The sequence below is a fragment of the Eleutherodactylus coqui genome, chromosome 9, assembly GCF_035609145.1.
Source record: "Eleutherodactylus coqui strain aEleCoq1 chromosome 9, aEleCoq1.hap1, whole genome shotgun sequence".
NCBI lineage: Eukaryota > Metazoa > Chordata > Amphibia > Anura > Eleutherodactylidae > Eleutherodactylus > Eleutherodactylus coqui.
In genome coordinates this window covers 23,945,344-23,963,222 of record NC_089845.1, presented here as the reverse complement: position 1 = coordinate 23,963,222, position 17,879 = coordinate 23,945,344, and the positions used below count along the sequence as shown (strand labels likewise).

Here is a 17,879-nt window from a genome sequence, read left to right as displayed (position 1 = left end):
AACAGGCATGTAGTAAAAAATAACAGACCAGCTTATACTCACCTTTCCCTGCTCCCCACATGACCCTAGCCAGAAGCTCTGGGCGAGGAGCAGGGAGAGGTGAGCATGAGCTGGTTTCTTGTTTTGTGCTATGAGTTACCTGTTTTTACCATATTAATATAATACAGACAATCCCTTTTAGTGTTCTTCACAAAATAGCACAGTTTTTTTGTGTGCCAATTAGGCTAAGAGTAAAATGAATCGATCCATAATACTATGCATAAAAATAGTAGCAGAACGAAAATCTTAAAAGTTGCAAAACTCATATTAATAGAAGGGCTTGAAAGTAAAATATACCGACTGACTACACTGCAAATATATGAACCAATAAAGAATATGTACAGGCATGTCAAAGATATAGAGAAAAATAGAGAGATGTAGCAATTGTTAACATGACTGGCACAAAATGATTACTTGATTTATAGTGTTGTAGTATGTGGTAGTTAAGTTGTTATATTTTGTGATGAGCAACTAATGGACTAATCAACTAAAATCATTGTGACTCGGGATAGACGGTTCCGACTCTCATAAAAGTAAATGGGAGTAAAAATCAAGTTATTAAATTTGCCTTCCAGTTTGTTCCTAATGCTACCAAAGCCCCCTAAATCACATGGTAATATAGCCACACATCGTGAGAACACTATGCTGTCAAAATATGGTAAAAATTGTGTAAATTGGTGTGCAGAAACTCATAGCGCACAAATATCAAATAAAACAAAAGAAGCCCCATATAGGATCTCCTAGATCAAAAATGGTGCCAAGGAAGACAGCAGGTGTGGTTCTTGTTTTAAATGCAATGTCATAAATTTTGCAATGGATAAATTCCATCAGATGAACAGAATACCCAAGCATGGGCCTGCTCCAAGTAACAACTATAGAGCTATGAAAAATTATATACATAGATGTCAATGTCGGGGGTACAACTTCTGCTTCATCGCTTCTCACTTCTGGTTCCAAAGCCTACAACCCAGTCATCAATTGCAGAGGAGAGGACTGAAGTAGTCATGCTTCTGGTCCTAGGCAAAACTGCCTATCTGTGCTAAGAGACGACTAGATGAACAGTAAGGGAGCTCAAGTTAAAGGCAACTACAGATGCGGAAGAGAGAGCAGGCTAAGGATTACTTTTTCCCGTTTGGCAAGGTGGGCTCTCCAAGGTGATGTGAATTTATGTGGCTCTTCAAACACGTCTATTTGAGATAGTTTACTTTCTTGCTGTATTTTAAACACTTACTACAGATCTTCCAGATGACCACTGTTCTGTCAGTTTCAAAGAATGCCCAAGCTGCGCAAATCCTGTGAGCAGACAGCTGTGGGCCTGATCCTGCTGCTGCGACTAGAAGTAGCTGGTGGTAGCAGTACGGTCCTTTTGATTTTCTAAAACAGTCTACTCTTTGTCTTGCCAGCATGCAACTCTGCAGCATCTGCCTTTTCCTTCTTTGAGCTGCTGTAATTACTCTCCCTACCTCTCCATGTTGGGTTAAGCACCTCATAATCTTCCACCTCCTCTTCCACTTTGTAGCCTTTCTCTTGCTGAGTGAACTCTATGTTACAGTAAGTACCAGGAGCCAAAACTCCTGTGTACGCATTCGCCTGAGTATTCATTTCCTATGGAGGGCTGACCAGGAGCCCTGAGCCACGCTTATCTTCTTATTTGGTGGACAAAAATGGTTGGATATCAGTGAATTCAATGTATTGGTCTTCTGTACAGAGAGCATGTTGTATAGATGTATAACGTTCATACAGGTTATCTTATCGTTCCAGTACAAACCAGTTTATCTTCTGTACTGGTATACAATTTTTCACACAAGCAGCAATATTTCATCTACAGAATATCTCTCCCTAAGTGCAGAGCACATTTTGTATGGGAGTGTAAATGTGATGCATCTTCTATTTCCCCCTTATATGTTTCAGCTTCTCTGTCCTGTGCTCAGATGTAAAATGTCTGCAGGTAGTATAGTGCTTATGTCATATATGGCTGGGTCATGTGATGCAGTCGTCAAATGAAAATGCAGCTCATATGCAAAACAGAGGACTAATTTGGTGACATCATCAAAGCACCTTGGCTGCTGATTGGCTACTCTCTGACCTTTGCACCAGACTTTTTGGGAAATTTGATTTTCCCCAAAACTCGGGTTGGACTCACCTGATCTAATTTGGGAAAAATCAGGGTGATTTTATAGCCTGACCGATCATTACAAGCAACACTAGTTATAATGTATTAAATCTCAAGTTTGCTACATCTGTACCATCTTTAATAGAATCCAATTAAAATCCTAAAACAGAAATGATATACTTCAGTGTAATTAACAACATTCCTTTATTTTCAAACCCTTCTCAATGATAGAATTTTGCAAGAGGGCACAATTATTGCACTATGCATAAAACAATCTAGAATCTAGAAACATATTTGTTCATTATTGATGTAACAATATTATTCATTAAGCTGTTGCAGATATCTAATCCATTATTACTGAGATGTAAGAAGTAAACTATCTGAAGAAAATATGTCACTCCTTAAGCAATAAGTTTGAAGGTTTCACATCTCATAAGGAAATTACCTTATAGGACTGGAAATGGTGTCTGGATCTCTTGCCATTACTGTCCCAATTATAGTGCCAAGTTCTATATCCTCATGTACTTTAAACATGTAGCTGGGTCGGCCAAAAATAGGAGGTTCATCAGCATCTTCGACTGAGATTTTCACAGTTGCAGTATCCTTGAAAGGACCAAGGTAGTGGAAATGGGGATCTACGTGTGTATTCTCAGCTTCCAATTTTAAGCTGTACAATCTTTTACTTTCATAATCCAATCTCTGTGTTTAAAAACAAAAAGGTGATGTTAATAATTTATGAACATGTGTAGAGCAATGCACATTAGCACACATTTCTTTTGAAATCGGACTCTCTGTCTCACATTTTCCATATGTCTTTATACCAATATAACCCCTTTGGCTGCTATATAGGCTGTAGAGAAGATGAGCCCAGACTCAGAATGGTCCTATTATCATGGATGGCAAGAATCTATCTAGGGTCTATTACAGGCACTCTACAGATGTCCAAAAGCCACTAAAATGGATATAAAAAGTCTACACACTCCTGTTAGAATGCCATGTTTTTGTTATGTTACAAAATCCGATTTATTTCCATATTCAATGACTCATTATCTGTAAAATTCCATTGAAAAACCTGAAATAATGTGATTGCATAAATGTGCACACCCTAGCACTAACACTTTGTTGAAGTACCCCTTGACCCCAGAGAGGCTTGTTAATGTACCCCTCTGGGCCCTAGCTGGCCATTCCAAAACTTTGATCTTCTTGAGAAGCTATTCTTTTGTTGATTTGAAGGTATGCTTTAGGTTGTCATGCAGAAAGGTGAAATTCCTCTTTATCTCAAGCTTTTAAGCAGAAACCTGAAGGTTTTGTGCCAAAATGGACTTATATTTCAAACTGTTCATAATTCCCTCTACCTATGGTGCTCGGGCGAGTACACAGTTACTCGATAAGATGTTCGCTCATCTCTAGATATGCCCTATCAGTGAGCTGAAGATACCCAATACGGTTTTAAATGTACCTGTACCTGTGGGGGGACAATGTTTTATGACTAAAGTAAAGTTCTCAGTTTTTAGTGACAAATTATGTGGTTTCTTGCTTCTGCACCTTGGATAGAGACTATCTGAATAGAAGCAACTAGAGAAGAGCAAACTTACTAGTTTAGGGCGTGTTTGCACTCGAGCACCGCTTTTTCCGAGTAACTGACTACTCGGACGAAAAGATTTGCTACGGAATCCGGTGGTAGACGCCTGCTCCGGATTCCACAATGCAAACCCACTTGTGTGCAGGCGCCTAAGTATGGCACAGGAGACGTCTCTGCCTCAGGACTGAATACTTCAGGATTAACCTCATGGGACATATTAATAACATTTGCATTAACAGTTACTTGTTTTCCCCACAACAAGTCAAAAAAAAGGGAGTCTCTTCCCAGTAAAGAGCTGTGCATTAATGTTTTAACTCGGCCAACTTCATTGTGCACTGAACCACATGAGGTTTCAAGTGTAATGATGGCTGGAGGGTACTCTTTGATTTTCCCATGTATACACAGCACTCTGACAGTATTTCTATTATATGTCTTGGGGTTCACTAAAGAACCATGCACCAGGGTCACCAGGCTTCCTGGGTCCAATAATGTCACCTATATTCATAGAACAATTCTGTGATTCAATTTCTGACAAGGTCTCGGCAGAGTGTTGTGCGGACAAGGAAACATGTCTGTAAGTGTTACATTCCATCGGTTCAGATGTAAGGAGACAAGTAGCTGCCACTTGCCCAAGTTCTTGTCACCACCAAAAGCGAGCATAGCCTTGGTGACCATTCTGAGACCCTGGCCTCTAATTCAAGGTCCCAGTAATACTAGATGAAGCAATCTGTTCCCCATATGAACAGACAAAATCAGACAAAATCAGACATTACATACAATATTGTACTAAGAAATAATTTGAAGAATAGAAGCAAGGGTCCTGCTCGTGAGCTTAAAATCTATGAGAAAATAGGGATGATTTTATGTACAATGTTCAAGCCATCTTTTATATAAATCGAGTAGTACATATAAAGACATATGAGCCAGTGGCTAGCCAGTATTTGCGTATGTACAGACATGAACTGTTTTAAGTTATAAAGGACGTGGGGGATACATTAGGGTGAAGGGTATGGGTTTTGAGAGAGAGTGTAGAAAAGGGGTAAATGGAAAAAGATTAGAAAAGGGAATTTGATAGACTGCCCCAAGAGGAATGTGTTTTGGAGGCATGCTTAAAATTGTGGGTATTGGGGAATAAGCTGATTGTCTAAAGTAGCACATTCCAGAAAACAGGTGCGGCTCTGGATAAATCTTGGAGTTGGGAGAGGGAAAGTAAAAAGTAAAATCTGAAACGTCTCCACTCTTCTGGATCCGTTCCTGTTTGCCTCAAGTACCCCATCAAAAATTGCAGTAAAAACTGCATATATAAGCTTGATATTATCAGTAATTATATAATGTCTTGTCCTTTGCATCTTTTTCATTCAGCAATGTTTATTAAAAATCGCTGTAATATCTAAGATAAAACAATGGAGATATGTTTTGTTTTTTGGGTTTTTTAAAGTTCTCTTGCATGTAAACGAAAAAATACAATGAAAATAAATGAAGAATTGCCACAGAATATCTAACCCAGTGCAGTTTTTGAAAATGTGACTCACAGTGCTAGATGTGCTGCATTTATAAAATTGGTATACCAATTTTCCCTCCAGTTAAATGTGTATCGAAGCTTACTTTAGGGATGACAAGACTACTGGAAACTAGAAAGTTAAAGATTATAAAATGTATTTTATCATCTCACTAATGGAACATCCTGACAGTTCAAGCATTGCATTCCCTTAACAGGATGGGAAATCTCTATTCATTTACTTTCTATCACAATAATAGCACTACAGAGCTACTGTAGAAGAAGGAGATTAGCGCTCCAATGTGAGGTGGAGAAAATGGCAGGGTAAAGAAAAATAAACGGAAATCCAATTGGACTCACCCCAGACGTACCGGACCCTGTGTAAGGTCACGGTGCGTCTAATGATCCTGGCAGGCAGTAATATCCACGGTCAGAGCTATGATGTCATCAAGGGGTCCTGATCGCTGGTCTAAATGACATCCCAATGGGGGAGAGCATCGCAGGGTGACTCTAGGTAGAATATATACCAGAGGCAGCAAAGGCAATAGACAACAATTTAGAAAAAACCCCCGTGCTCCAGTGATCGGATAGGCGAAATGAGAAGGCAGAAGGAACTTACTTAGCAGGGGTGTCAGTGCAAATGACACCCCTGAAAATCCAGGTCAGCTCGTAGAAATAAGGCTTGTCCAGGTTATGACGTTTATAAAGGTTCTTTATTCACAGGGTGCAACGCGTTTCGGCTGAAACATCAGCCTTTATCAAGCATACAGGGTGGTAAAACATGGTTACATTTATAGTGAACATGACTGAATGAGTGGAGGCAGCGTCTGCTAGTTACCGCCCCTTTTGGGTCACGTGTGTGGTCACGTGGCTCGGGGGGTGGAGGATGATATAGGATGGTGAAGCCTCAGGATGCAAATGCTGTATGAACATCTGCCACAGGAGAAAACACGTGGGGCAACCGAACAACCCCTTTGAAATAAAACAGTATCTAAATTGTGCCTCTGAGCACCTGATTTATCTGATTGAGTGCCCATGCCCGAACAAATACATTGGCCGGACAATCAACTCATTACGCACACGCATCAACCACCATCGACACAATATTAATAAAAATTTTCTCAAACATAGTTTATCGAAACATTTCTTTTTACACCACAATTCTGATTCTTCTTTATTGAAAGTCACCCCTATTGAGCAAATCCCCAAGGGTGAGTTCTCTAGACTAAAAGCCAAAGAGATGTTTTATATATATCATTTTAACACGTTACATCCTCATGGCCTAAATGAGGTCCTTGAAAAAATCTAAGAGTAAAAGAATCTGAGGAGAAGAAAAATTTGAGAACAAATCTAATAACAACCAACCATCTAATTATCTATATAAGTTTGGTGTAACACTCCAGCTATATGTACCCACTATGTTCATGCTACCACTAGGATGTATATTATTTATAGTAATTGCATGCTTTAGTATCATCTTTAGTCTTTTATGCAACAATACTACTATTTTTTATGCAAATTTCTATGGATTCATTGCTTGATGCATTGTAGTTTTTATATCTTATTTGTTTTATGTATAACAACTCTTAAATTATCTATATGTATTTACATACATTTTTAATATCTATACTTATAAGCATTTATATTTTTATTAGTCCTTAATATGCTATTTTATATATATTTCTTTATTTCTATTAAGCATTTTTTGTTATTTATTACATTTTTTGCAGCATGGCTCACCCTCTGCCCCTCCCCCCCTCCCTCCGTTATCCTAGAACATGTTTGTCACTACAATACACCTCCTATCTATTAGTGCTTTCCTGCCTAACACATACATTTTTTAACCAAGCATAGTCTAAACTCATCATCATATGTTACTCACCTAATCCACCTTTCCCAGACAAGTCAGATCCTCTGTGCATACAGACTGCATAATGCGCTGTCTAAGCCTACCAGCTGACAGCTCCTGCATTCCTCCAGCTCTGACGTAGTCACACACTGAAGCCCTGCCGTTACCACGTCCGGACACAGTTTACTTGATATGTGTCTACAGGACCTGCGGAGCACATGACTAGTCATGTGCCCCTGCTGTGTCACTCTCCAGCCCAACACCCGCCCCCCCCAGCAGTCATGTGATACCCAACGTTCTCTTGCAGTGACTCCCCTGCTCCTCCTAGAGCCCTTCTCATACAGCGTTCCTCTGTCATTTCTCCAGGGGATCTATTTAGCCATCAGTCATTTCCTTTTTTTCACCTTTTTTTCACCATCCTATATCATCCTCCACCCCCCGAGCCACGTGACCACACACGTGACCCAAAAGGGGCGGTAACTAGCAGACGCTGCCTCCACTCATTCAGTCATGTTCACTATAAATGTAACCATGTTTTACCACCCTGTATGCTTGATAAAGGCTGATGTTTCAGCCGAAACGCGTTGCACCCTGTGAATAAAGAACCTTTATAAACGTCATAACCTGGACAAGCCTTATTTCTACGAGCTGACCTGGATTTTCAGGGGTGTCATTTGCACTGACACCCCTGCTAAGTAAGTTCCTTCTGCCTTCTCATTTCGCCTATCCGATCACTGGAGCACGGGGGTTTTTTCTAAATTGTTGTCTACTACAGAGCTACTGCTATTCCATTGAGTATTAGCCAGAAGGTATATGCTTGCCTTTCTACTACTAGGTCATTCGTGTGACCTATTCTTATTCCTCCTGTGAGTCACTCTTGATGCAGACTCTAGTCTGCTAATTAACTGCTCACTCAATCTCCAAAGACTAATCCCTATCTCAACTGACAAATACAAGGCCACCAATTGATTCTAAAATAGTATACTGCTACATGCTACCAGCCTGTTACTTACAATAGCTGACATTTCTTACTTTTGTTAGTATCAAAAACTATTAAAGGGAATCAGTCACAAACCTCACATAGTATTATAGAATTCTGGAATCGCTGAGGATTGTTAATGGGGTTTCATAGTTAAACTTGACCATTTTATTGGTGTACAACTTCATTTATTATTATTATTATGTATTTTTTCCATAGTGTTAGAGAAGAAATTCAAATAAAGTAGCTTGGAAATTTTCCTCTAAGATGTTGGGCTTTAACCTCACTGTGTTTAAAGAAGTGATGCCCCATAGTAGATGCTCTTGAGATTAAATGTATAAACAGAAAATGCCTTACTATTTGAATAAGATTTTTTATTACATGTTTTATGAGTTTCCATATAAAATAAATTCTGAAATATTTGGTTTTTCATGCTAGCTGCTGAAACACACAATATAGGTTAACAATTCTTTTCTGTATCTAATATTTCAGCTTTCCTATACAGCCTTGGAGAATATTAGCAGAGTCATCTCAGAGACCCGTCTACTGTACTGCTGGAGGCCTTGATAAGTAGGACAGGAACAATACACACACAGATATTACTCCAAGCATATAATTGCTGCCACTTCTTGTTGACTGAGGAAGGAAGTTACGATGAAACACCGGGAATGCATCTTACGTTAGCGCGTTTCTGCAGTAAGCAGCTTAGCATGACGCGACGGGGCTATGCTATTTCTGTGGCACAGCTGTGTTTATAGTTAAAGGTAACGGTCTTAAAGGATAGAGTTGCAACATTTGTATATTCCAGAAAAGCACTGAAAGATTCACTAAAAGAGCATTCTATGTGCAGCACCTCCAAAGCATAGTGAAATAGAGTGACTGTTCTCAACTTGGTATGTTTTGAACTGGGGTTGCTATCAGGCATCAAGACATGTTCTGCATATTCACCATAGTGATGTCACAAAATTTAAAGGTCGCAGTTTTAAAGAAAATTAGTAAATCTTTTCAAGGAGGAGATTGGCAAGTAAATTATACATCACAGAGTTGTTTAGGATTCTGAGGTTGAATACACAGCAATTACAAAACTCATAAATATGTTTAGATGTCCTGATTTTTATACAATTTTATAATCTAATGAAATAAAGCTGCTATATTTTATTCACATTTATTGCATACACCAAAAATGATATATACTGAGGAGAAGCTATCTTTCCCCTATATGTATATACTAGGGAGAATCTAACTGACCTCCATGTGCATATACTGAAAGGCTGTCAAGTACATAAGGATACTGCAGGGATGGAGCATGCCTTTAAGGCAAAGAAGGGGCTGCAACCTCCAGTTTTTGGGTAAATTTGAATAAAAAGGGGGATTACCTTTAAGGGTAAAAAGTGAGGAGAGTGGGAGCGGTGGCACATTCTGCAGAGGGACATTGGTACATGCAGTCTGAGGAGAATCTAACACTCCTCTATGTGTATACATGTTTTATTCCTCGGCTTCTCTAAAATAACCACGACTTCATAACATTTTCCATGTGAGCAAATTTTCCTGTACCAAATTAACTTGGGCAAAGCCGGGTATATCAGCTAGTTTATATATATAAAGGCAAAAGCTTTGACTCAATGGCTCACTCATCGACTGACTTGTCACTAATTCTTTAACTTCTCAATCTCGTACAAACCTGAAATCTGACACTACCACTCTTTAGATCCTAAATAGGAAGAGTAAAGGGGTCACAGCTTGATTATTCAATTCTAACTGCTAAAATTCGCCAAAAAGCGTGATACATTAGATAATTCTTTTTTTAAGGAACCATAAAGCCTAAGGAAATGGTTTTTTTGCTCCAGCACTGCCTTCAGGTTGTGGAGGCATACTAAGCAGGTTTTTTTTAATAAATTCATTGTCTAACTGCATTAATTTGCAATCAAAACGCGAATCTTGAAAATTTGGTATGTAAATAGGGAAACTTAAGGGGTCGCAACTTGATGAGCTTCCTTGCCTCTGTGTATATACTGAGAAGAATCCAGCTCACCTTTAAGGCAAAAACACATAAGCTCATGCATAACTACGCTCGCTGCGACAAATTTTGGTTCCATATGAACGGAGTGTTTTTTGGGTTTTTTTTGTGTGAATTTGAATAAAACAGCTGGAAGATAGGGCCTGCCCTATCTTTCCCGCACATACTTAATACTACGTGTGGGAAAGATAGGGCGAATCCTATCTTTTCTCACCTGTACTATTAATGGTCAAGAACATGGCTAATGAAAATGAAACTATTAAAATTAATGGTTTTGTTTTGTTCTGATATGTGGCCGTGATTATCACACAAAGTAATAAATATTGCTTTGGATACTTCCTGTCTGCATGGTCACGTGGTGTTTCCTGTGTAAAGCTAAGAATCAGGCAAAATGGTGAACATATTTTATTTCTCAGTTCCACTGAAGTAACTTCATAAAATTTTCAGTGTGAACGGCAGGTAAAACACCGGTACCAAATTAACTCGGGCAAAGCCGGGTATGCCAGCTAATATATATATATATATATATATATATATATATATATATATATATATATATATATACTGATGTTATACATTTTTTACTTCTCTCTATTAGTCTTACCCACTGCATGATGACTGACAGCCAGGCAGCCTAGGCCATCAATCAATTAATATTCAGGTATGGGGGGTGGGACAGTTACCTCTTCCTGTAGTACGTTTTGGAATCTCGTTGCTATATACATTTTCTATAAGTGAGAACCAGTGAACCCATTGAAGTTTGAAATGCGGGAGAGAGTTGGAATGTCCTGATTGTATACAAGCTTTTCAATGTAATGAAATCAGCTGCTATATTTCCTTCACATCCATTGGAATGGCTGCAGGATTTTTATCTGCATATATATTCATTAGTGCGTTACAACTGCTCTGAACATTAATTCCCATTCATGGAGCCGCCATAAAGCATATGCCCTGCCACGCTGTCTATACAAAATATATAGGAAGGTAGTTTGTGACTTTAGATTTTAAGCCCCGGGTAAACTCTGCAACATTTAAAAAATCATCAACAAATTTTTTCTGTTCTACAAAAATATCCAAACAATCAAATATTTAAAGGAAACGTTCTGTGTGTTACAATGAAGCCTTGTTGTCAGCCTGCCAGAAATAGTTCATCTGAGTGAATGATTTTCTCATGCCTGTAACAATTACTGAACATATTACCTTTCTATACACGTCCTTCAAACCCACTGCAGTATAAATCACAAGTACATACAGAAATGCAGCCTTGCATAAGTTTGTGCTTTTATACCGTAGAAAACAAATCAAAGACAAAGAAGGCTAAATAGTGCTAAATAATTTGTCTTAAAAATGTAATATTAAGCCTATTGTATAAATGACTCAAAATTGAAAAACTCCAATAAACCATTGGTAAGCACTATAGCCTATTGCTTGAGCCATTCAATCAATGAAACATCTACATGGTATTTGTAGATTATGAGCGGTTTCACATGGATATATTTGTGCCTGCAATACGCAGAGAATAGAATCCGTAGACTTCAATGGGCTCATTCTTATCTCCGTTTTGTGAAAAGTAGGACAGCATGCTTTATTTTAGTGCACATTTGTACACCCAAGGTCCCATAGACGTGTATGCAGTGTGCGCACGTGTGCACCCAAAAAATGCATAACTGCACATTATGCTGTGTAATTTCATGTGAAAGAAGAACACATCTGGAACTAATTAGGCTAGATAGCCTTTTAAATCGGGTGATGGCTGTTCTGGGCCCATGTGAAATGTCCCTGTCAGCGCAAAAAGTACAGTAAAATGTGCAAAAGCATGACATTCATGGGCCGAATACCTTGTGCTAAAGTCATTTTTGCACATACACCTGTGTGAAGCTGCCCTCCAGCGAATGCAACTGTTTCATCTTTGGGTATATACACACACGGCAGACTTATTGCAGAAATTTCTGTTTTACTCCCGCGCATCCGAATAGAGCTTCTGGCATAAAAAAAATCTGTACATTTTTTGCACAAGTTCTGTTTGTGAATTTTTAACTTTTTGCATTGGCCTCGTCACTTTTCCTAAACGTTGGTGGAGCTTCTCAGGAGGGGGCATAGTCACTCTGGACTGATAGATATATGTATAACTAATGCCAGAAACTGGAGTAAATTATGCCAGAAATATACAATAGGCCGGACCTGGCGTGCATTTCTGGGTAGGCACAATGAGATGCCAAGTTGCAGCTAAAGCATGGAGAGCCATGTGCCTTTTCATGTATAAGGCATATTGTGTGTCACAAACACTGGTCTTAGTAAATATCCCCCCCCCCCCCCATGTGTTTGCTTCAAAAACACCCCATTTAGATGAATGCAACTGAGTTTCAATTAGCTGATTTCTATAGCAAATTTACAGTGTGTAAATGTATCTTTACTCTCAAGTCTTCTTCATGTACATACAGAGCAGGCCTATTCAAGGCACACATTGATGCCTCAAGCATTCAAAGCACCCCACAATCACAAAGCCTGTTCAATCCCCTCTGGATTGCCAATGTTCAAAGGTGATGTGTTCAAACAGCATTTAGAAGCACCTCCACCAGTAGTTATCATGCCCTGACTTAGAATCCAAGTTCTGTACATCAATTACCCGGTTTCACGCAGCAAAGGCTGAAGAAGCCCTATTCACGTTCACACTGGCATTATTCAAATTTTCCACAAAACAAGCTTTGGAAAAACCCACAGCTGCACTCCTTTCGACAGGGGTACTGGAGGAGACGGGTCCCACCTCTACTATTCTATACTGAGCCCGTCTGCCTCTGAGGATTCATCCCAGGCAGAACTCACCTACCCATCATTGAAGGCCTAAGAGCCCAGTCTGGAGGGTCCCTGGTCAACAACATGCTGTTTATGCCACATCAAGGCTTAGGTGTGTTGGAGGTCTATCTCCAAGTGTGAGCCATGCATGATGGGTGGAAACAGTTGTAGCCAAACCAGATAAGGCTGCAGCCATCTTCTACACCAGCCAGCATTGCCTTAGGATGACAGCTACAGCCAAAACTGCTCTAGGATGCACTCGATCCCCATGCCCATTAGTAGGCTGCTACTCACTTCACAGACTGCTTTCTTACTTGGAGCTCACTGTTTTTCTTTGTCCTAAATTCCTCCAAACTCTGTCCCATGGGCCCACCCATGTGGCCTCCGGCCCCCCACTCTGGCCTTTACTTTTTAAGACTAAAAATGGCTATATGAAAATTGTACAATAAAGCCTTAAAATGACATATATTTTAAATTCTTGTTGCCGTACCCTGTGTATCATTTATATATTTCTATTTATACCTAGGTATGTAGTACACCTTTTCTGTGGAGACTTAAAATGCCCTTTTATTTTTCTTGAAACTATCCCTTTGTCTGCTGCTTCTTTATTGCTTTTGATCATTTTCACTTACCATGACTTTGCCCCTGTCACATCTCACCCTGTCCTCAAATATCAACTGACACAAAGGGAAAGAAAATTGAATTACACATCTGTAGCATCATCAACTGCAATAATGTTTCTCTGAGCTATCAGGTGATTTGATTGGCGGCAGACTGTTCTACACATATAGGATATTACAAATCCAAGCACATTTCAGACAAGCGTGATTGGATTCAATAAGGTGCTCAGACCCAATTGACTCAATAGAGAATGATGTGAGACAAAAGAAAAAAAAGAGATAGATGGTGGTTTCTAATGGCTTCTGCCTGCTTAATAGACGATAATGTAATCAGAAAGATTAAGAAAAAGCATGAAATATTCAGTCGAAATATTCATTAGACTCATAATATAATATTGTATTAGGCAGCAATGCACTATTTTTATGTACCTAAAGTGTCCATGGAGTAAGGCTATAGTCAAGTACTTTTTAAACATCTCCTGCTTTCCCGCGGATCCGCGGCCCGTCTGCAGTGTCAGCTGCGGGTGTCCCGCAGATCGGACGGCTTCCATTGACTTCAATGGAAGCCATCAGCACAGGATCCGCAGAAAAATGGAGCATGCTGCGATTTGTTTTCCGGACTGAAAGGTCCGCAAATCAAATTTGCGGATGCCCCCCGACGGGCTCCGCAAATCAGATCCATCCGTGGATATGAGCCCTAAGGCAGATTATCATACCATGCATCTCCTGTGAACAAATCATACCCTCTGTGTCTTCTGTGAACCAACCTTTAGGGCCACTTAATACGTGGGTATTTGTGCACACATAATATGCAGAGAATAAAACCTATTGACTTCAATGGGTCCACTCTCATTACTTTTTTACGTGCAAGAAAAAAAATGGAGCATGCTGTATTTTTGTGAGCTTTTGCACACCAAAGGTCCTCATGGAAGTCTATGGGAGGTGCGCAAATGCGCATTTAATACTTCTGCAATTATGCAATACGCTACGCAATTCTGCAGGAAAAATAACATATCTGGAACGTATTATACTAAAAAGCCTTTAAAATAATGCTGGAACTCTGTGAACCTGCCCTGAAAGCACAAAACATACAAAAATATGCGCACAAACACTCGTGTGAAGGGACCCTAAGTTGATATGTGGAAATGCTGTAGATTTGTGATGGGGAAAATCCGCAGAATTTTACAGAACAGACAATGTTGATAAGATCTCAAGAAATCTCATCCACATCCTGTGGAGAAAATCAGCAACATGAACTAATCCACAGTGCAAGTTTTAAATATGGATCATGTTAATTTTTCTGATTCACAAATGAGGAAGTGAAATCCGCACCAAAATCCGCATCAAAATCCATACAGAACATTTACATTTTGAACCAGATTTTATTGTGGATCCTCACAATCTTGTTGAAGAGGAATTCGAATGGAGTGGATGTCAAACATGCATGCTACTGTTTCATTCAAAGTCTGCAGTACTGAGGGAGATAGCTGAACGCTGTACTAGTAATTCTTTTCAGACTTTTTGTAATTTTTAAATTTTTTTTAAATTATATTTTTAATCACATTAAGGCTTGTTTCACACCTGCTTAGGCCTCAGATCTGGGTTTCCATCTCTGCTGTATTTTTTTTTTTAATCATTAGATTTTTATTGGTTTTATCATTAGTAGCTTTACAGCAGAAAACAGAGCTACAGTAACAATTGTACATACATAACAGGGGTTGCATCACAAGTACATATCTTCTGTTCTTGTATCTATTTGTTGGGTCGAACTTAAAGACTGTTGCGAGAATGGAACATTACATGCATCAAATAGCCATTTTTATATTCTATGTATAGTCATAACATTAACATGTCCTCATTTTTAAACAAATATAGCACAAAAGGACAAGAAGAATACAAAAAAGAAAAAAAAAGAAAAAAAGAGAAAAGAAGAAAAAACACTTCATGAACTTTTTTCGAGGTTGGGGGGGGGGGATGAAAAGTGGTTAGTTGGGGAACAGATGAAGCCATGGGTTCCACTTATTTAGATAGGCCGGGAAACCTCCATTCTTTTGGGCGTAAAGTTTTTCATATATACTGTGGTCTGCTATAGTCTGGGTAAGATCATCTATAGTAGGAGATACCTCCGTCTTCCACTTTCTTGCTATTAGTAGTTTGGCAGCAAGAAGGATGTGGCACGCGATCTTTCTCGATTGGGTAGGAAACTTCCTGCTGTCTAGTAGGAGAATTGCTAGTCTCGGGGATTTAATAGAGACTATTTTTGTAATTTTCCCTATGAGGAAAAAGACTTCGTCCCAAAACCACGTAATTTTTGGGCAACTCCATAAGATGTGGTATATATTGCCCGGGAGGCCACATTTCCTCCAGCAAGTATCTCTTGAATTAGGAAAGGCTCTAGTCAGGGTCACCGGGGTATAGTACCATCTGGTCAAGACTTTTATGCGGACCTCGAGAACGTTTGCATTAAGGGTTGACTTATTAGCCCACTCAAATGCTGAGATCCATTGGTTTGGTGAGTTTCTCCTTCCTGTGTCTTTCTCCCAGTTGACGAGATGAACTTTTTTTGTTTCTCTCATATCACCCGAGAGAGCATCATAGCATGCTCTCACAAGAGATCGAGAAAACGGAGTGGAGCCATTAAGAATCTTTTTATTTTCATTTGGTATGTTCGCCTTCCAGAGATGGGAGCTTTGAAGAAGGGAACGAATCTGGAGATATTTGAAGGATTCTTCCGCTGGTATAGAATATTGTTTCATTAGGTTATGGAAGGGGATAATATTGTCTCCCTGAATCAGGTCTCCTACATTTATTATGCCTCTTTCCACCCAAGATTTCAGGCGCAGGTTGGGGATAAAAAATTCAAGGGTGGCAAGAGGAATTTCAACATTCTCTCTCCCCCCTTGGTCCCTGGTTTTTTTTGCCAGCCAGTTCCACGAGTGGAGGGATGCACGCATTGGTGGGGACATTGAGGTTAAATAGTGGATTTGTGGAAGTGAGGGTATTAGAGAGCCAAGTAGGGAGGCCAGGAGGAGATGCTTAAAAGGTTTATTGTCAAGAAGATGAGATTCAATTTGAAGCCAGCCTGGGCCTGTAGTTCCCCTAACCCAATGTCTGATTTGATTGTTGTTGATCGCATGTAGGTAAGACCACAGGTTGGGCACTCCCAGGCCCCCTTGTTTTCTATTGAGGTATAGGATAGACGCAGCTACCCTAGGTCTCTTACCTCTCCACACAAAGTTGGAGAGCTGCTTTTGAAATTGAGAAATTTCCATCCTAGTAATCGGAAGGGTGAGAGTGCGAAAACAATACAGAATTTTGGGCAAGATTAGCATTTTATATAAGACAACTCGACCCAACCACGACGGTTCTTTAGCCTCTAAATTTTTCAGTTCCGTTTGGAGTTCTTCTAATAGAGGGGAGAAATTGGCGGAGATTATGTTGTTGATTGGGAAGCATAATTTGATTCCTAAGTATGGGATAGTTTTCTCCTGCCACTGGAAGGGAAATTCCTTTTGGATGTTGTCTTTTAAAGGTTTGTCTATATTGATTCCCAGAATCTGTGACTTATCTATATTTAACTTGTAGTATGATGCTTTACTAAACTGTTGGATTATTTCACATACCTCTCTCAATGAAGATAAGGGGTTGGTGAGTAATAATAAGACATCATCAGCGAATAAGCTGATTTTATGTTGTCTATATCCTGCAGAGATCCCTTTAATATTATAATTTAGTCTAATAGATTCAGCAAATGGCTCCATAATTAGTGTGAACAGTAGTGGCGACAAAGGGCACCCTTGGCGGGTACCATTTGTTATTTTGAAATTTTTTGAGAGGATGCCATCTACTAAGACCTCTGCGGAAGGTGAGCTATATAAAGCCTGGATGGCTCTGAGGATATCTCCCTTGAAGCCGAACTTCTCCAAAGTGGCGAAGGCGAATCCCCAGTGGAGCCTATCAAAGGCTTTTTCTGCGTCCAAAGCCAAAATCAGGGACGGCATTTGGTTCGCCTCCGCCACTGAAAGTAAATTAAGCACTCTCCTGGTCCCATCCGGTGCCTGCCTGCCCCTTGTAAAACCCACTTGATCGCTATGAATGATTTGTGGGAGGACATTTAGCAACCGCTGAGCTAAAATTTTTGAGTATATTTTTACGTCGCAGTTGAGCAAGGAGATGGGTCTGAAGTTTGCTGTAGAACTTAAGGGTTTTCCTTGCTTAGGGATGGTAACTATGGTGGCCTTAAGCATTTCTTCTGGGAAAGTGCCACTGACAATGGCTTTATTGAATGTTTCCGAGAGATAAGGGGCCAGGTCCAGAGCGAAGTCTTTATAATATTCATGAAAAACCGTCTGGACCTGGAGCCTTGTGGGACTTTGACGATTTGACAGC

At 39.7% G+C, this 17,879-nt stretch overlaps 1 protein-coding gene across 1 annotated transcript in view; it reads right to left on the bottom strand.

Annotated features, from left to right (window-relative positions):
* LOC136578963 (cadherin-10) overlaps nt 1-17,879 on the bottom strand; it is a 356,335-nt gene that overhangs the window by 132,754 nt on the left and 205,702 nt on the right. Inside the window, exon 6 of the mRNA XM_066579189.1 lies at nt 2,598-2,851. Coding sequence (XP_066435286.1) covers nt 2,598-2,851 — 254 coding nt within the window. The remainder of the gene's footprint in view (nt 1-2,597; nt 2,852-17,879) is intronic.